The 3674-nt window shown below is 26.5% G+C and overlaps 1 protein-coding gene across 1 annotated transcript; it reads left to right on the top strand.

Moving 5' to 3' along the window:
* The first annotated feature begins 443 nt into the window (after positions 1 to 443).
* LOC136074267 (uncharacterized) lies at positions 444 to 1277 on the top strand. Its single transcript, XM_065786572.1, has one exon. The coding sequence runs from the start codon at positions 444 to 446 to the stop codon at positions 1275 to 1277; it is 834 nt and encodes a 277-aa protein (XP_065642644.1).
* The last annotated feature ends 2397 nt before the right edge of the window (positions 1278 to 3674 follow it).

The following is a 3674-nucleotide window of genomic DNA, read 5'->3' as shown; positions in this document are numbered from 1 at the left end:
GAATCAAAGTCTGCAATAAAAGCAATTAACTTAGTTTTAATTAAATTAGAAAAAACTTAACCTTTTCTATTTAAAATATTAAACTGTTTATCTCATTGCGACTGTCAAAACATCAGTAAACAGTTTATAACACAAATCTCAAATCAAATGGAAACAAGCGACGAATCTTTAATAGATGAAACTATTGGATTACTAATGAGTTATTCTTTACTAAACTGTTTTGATGATAAAAATTAAACAATACACGAACTGACACAGTTAACATGTAGTATTTTCAAGAGAGAAATTCAAGTACAAATACATATCTTGAGTTAATCGAAAATTATTTTAAAGTTGAATTGAATGAAGTAAAAGAACACATGGATTATGGAAACCATTTTGTTTTCCATTTTATCTATATGTTTCGTACTAACGTAAAAAAGTTTTCCGAAACCTTCAATCACATGACGAATTCCATTCGAAAACTATTAGTATGTAAAGATTTATTTGAAGAAGCAATCGAAATATTAAAAGCCGTTCAAAAGTTTAATACAGAAACTTATGGCAAAAATAATAAAATCACGCTTGAAACAAAACATAATATTGCAGGCTGTTTGTACAACATGGGAAAATATAACGAAGCTTTAGAAATTTATTATTCTGTTTATAAAATACAAACTGAAATTTTAGGTATCAACCATCCGGATACAATGACAACAAAACATTATATCACACTCTGTTTGAACAATATAGGAAAATATAACGAAGCTTTAGAAATTTATTATTCTGTTGATAAAATACGACCTGAAATTATTGGTATTAACCATCCCTCTACAATGACAACAAAAAATAGTATTGCAAGCTGTTTGTACAATATGGGAATATATAACGAAGCTTTAGTAATTTTATATTCTGTTGATAAAATACAAACTGAAAATTTAGGTATCAACCATCCGTCCACAATGACAACAAAACATAATATTGCAATCTGTTTGATCAAAATGGGAAAATATAACGAAGCTTTAGAAATTTTATATTCTGTTGATAAAATACAAACTGAAAATTTAGGTATCAACCATCCGTCCACAATGACAACAAAACATAATATTGCAAGCTGTTTGATCAAAATGGGAAAATATAACAAAGCTTTAGAAATTTTATATTCTGTTGATAAAATACAAACTGAAATTTTAGGTATCAACCATCCGGATACAATGACAACAAAACGTAATACCGCAATCTGTTTGATTAATTTAGTAAAGCAAACGAGTTGTTTAATTAGTAAATTATTGTATTAGCTTTGATATATTATTATTATTATTATTTCATTTATTTAACACCCAATGTAATTTACAAGGTAAAAAAGAAAAATAAGAAAGTTATTTCTCGTGATTTTCACTTAAGAATTTTTTCTTCCAGAATTTGTTTAAAAATTCCTCTTTGCTCTTTCGCATTCCAGCACTCTATTGCATGTTTCAAAGTTTGTTCAACTTCGGAGGGAATTTCACTTTTAGAAAGTGCTATTTTTATCTTCTTTTTATTTTGAATTAAGTTTTGAAAATTTAGCATCCGAAAACGGCATAGGTCCTGAATATCGCCAACAAACGAATGTTTAAATAAGGGGTGTTTCAGTTGTGAAAAGATAATGTCTGAAGTTGTTTTATTATTAAGAAGACGAAGAAACAAGTTTAATTTATTTTGTTGAATACTTTTTGAAATTTCCTGGATTTTAAATAGCGAATTTGTATAGTTCTTACTGTGTTTTAAAACATTTAAAAGCGATTTTAGTGCACTCCTTCCAATTACATCTAGCTTTTTCATCAAATCAGAATTATTTTCACATATCTCCATACCATAAGCTAAGGTAGGGACTGCCAATAATTTATATATATAAGAAATTGAACTTGGGTGGGCAAACCGGATTCCAGATTGAATAAGAGTTTGAACAACAGCTCTAAAGTTTGAAATTTTTTCATCAACATTTGTATTATTGAGTGAAGCAAAAGTTGAATGTTTAGTATCCCATGTGAATCCCAGATGTCTAAGTTTATTCTGAAGATTTATTTTATTACTAGATATCGTTATCGTATTGGTTTGTATTTGTGCTTTACCTGAAATAAAAAATTCAGTTTTTTCGGCATTTATTTTAATACAATTTAAATTACTGTAAATATTGCATGTTTTTATCAACTTTTTGAGACCAGAGAGGGTAGAGCTTAAAAGTATGATATCATCCGCATATGCCACCACACCAGTGAAGTTACCATATATCGATGTGCCAACAATACCTTGATTTGTAATAGTTTCAAGAAGACTTTCAGTATAAATATTATATAGGTGAGGTGAAAGAATCGATCCTTGTCTTACTCCTTGCTTTAGAAGAAAGGAGTTTGATTTACAACCTTGATATGAGACTGTTGCACTACTATTGTTATATAACGAAGAGATAGTGTTAACTATACAGAGTGGTAATTTTTTATTGAAATATAATTTATCAAATAGGATATTCCAGTTGCAGCTATCAAAAGCGTTTTTCTACATCTAAAGAGCATAGGTATACAGGTGAATTATAAGATAAAATAAAATAAAATTGACGAACATTTTTGTTTAAATGTTAGAGAGCTCCTTATTTAATTTTTATAAATAAAATCTTAATTTTTAATAAATTTTTTTCATAAGATAAAAGAAGGTTGTTTGTTTTATTGTTTATCGCTAAAAAAAAAATTATATTTTCAAATTTGAATGTATTATTAATTACAAAAATTGAAAGAGATGAAACTAAATTACGGTTTAAACTTATTTTATAAAGTATAAAATTATTTGAAAGCAAAGATTTTGTTATTGCTATATGCTATATATATATATATATATATATATTATATATATATATATATATATATATATATATATATATATATATATATATATATATATATATATATATATATAATATATATATACAGTGAAAAATGTATGTCAAACAAAATCTCAACTTCAAAAAAATTTTTTTTATATATTTCTTTAAAGGTTTGTAAGAAATTAGTACAAAATATATATTTAACACTAGAGGCATTTCAATGTTTCATCAGTAGTGTTAGTTTTTCTTACAAACCTTTAAAGAAATATATAAAAAAAATTTTTTGAAGTTGAGATTTTGTTTGACATACATTTTTCGCCCCTGTATATATATATATATATATATATATATATATATATATATATATATATATATATATATATATATATATATATATATATATATATATATATATATATATATATATATATATATATATATATATATATACAGGGGCGGATCCAGGATTTTTAATGACTGTAGCAAAAATGCCATAAATATTTTTTGATTTAAAAAAAAAATAAAAAGGTTCTCGCTTTTCACATTTGCCGACAGTACGAAAAGTCCAAGTTTGCCGACTGTACCATATGATCTACAAATGCCGATTTGCTGGTTTAAAAGAGCTAAATTTGCAGACATAATGTAATAAAATTCATTGATAGGGGATGGGAGGAGGGAATCACACACCATTTGCGCCAGCCTTGGATGTACAGTGGCTTGCAGTGATACATAAGGTCCCCTTCCACTGCCTTCTTCTTTCGTCCGTTTACAGCGGAAGAACGTTACCTGATTTACACGACGTTAAAACTATCTAGTTGAACTGAATACTTTTTAACGA

This window comes from Hydra vulgaris, chromosome 01 (assembly GCF_038396675.1).
Source record: "Hydra vulgaris chromosome 01, alternate assembly HydraT2T_AEP".
Lineage (NCBI taxonomy): Eukaryota > Metazoa > Cnidaria > Hydrozoa > Anthoathecata > Hydridae > Hydra > Hydra vulgaris.
This window is presented reverse-complemented; position numbering and strand designations above follow the sequence as displayed.

Coding starts and splice junctions, on each gene's coding strand:
- LOC136074267 (XM_065786572.1), top strand. CDS start 444: ATGACGAATTCCATTCGAAAACTATTAGTATGTAAAGATTTATTTGAA.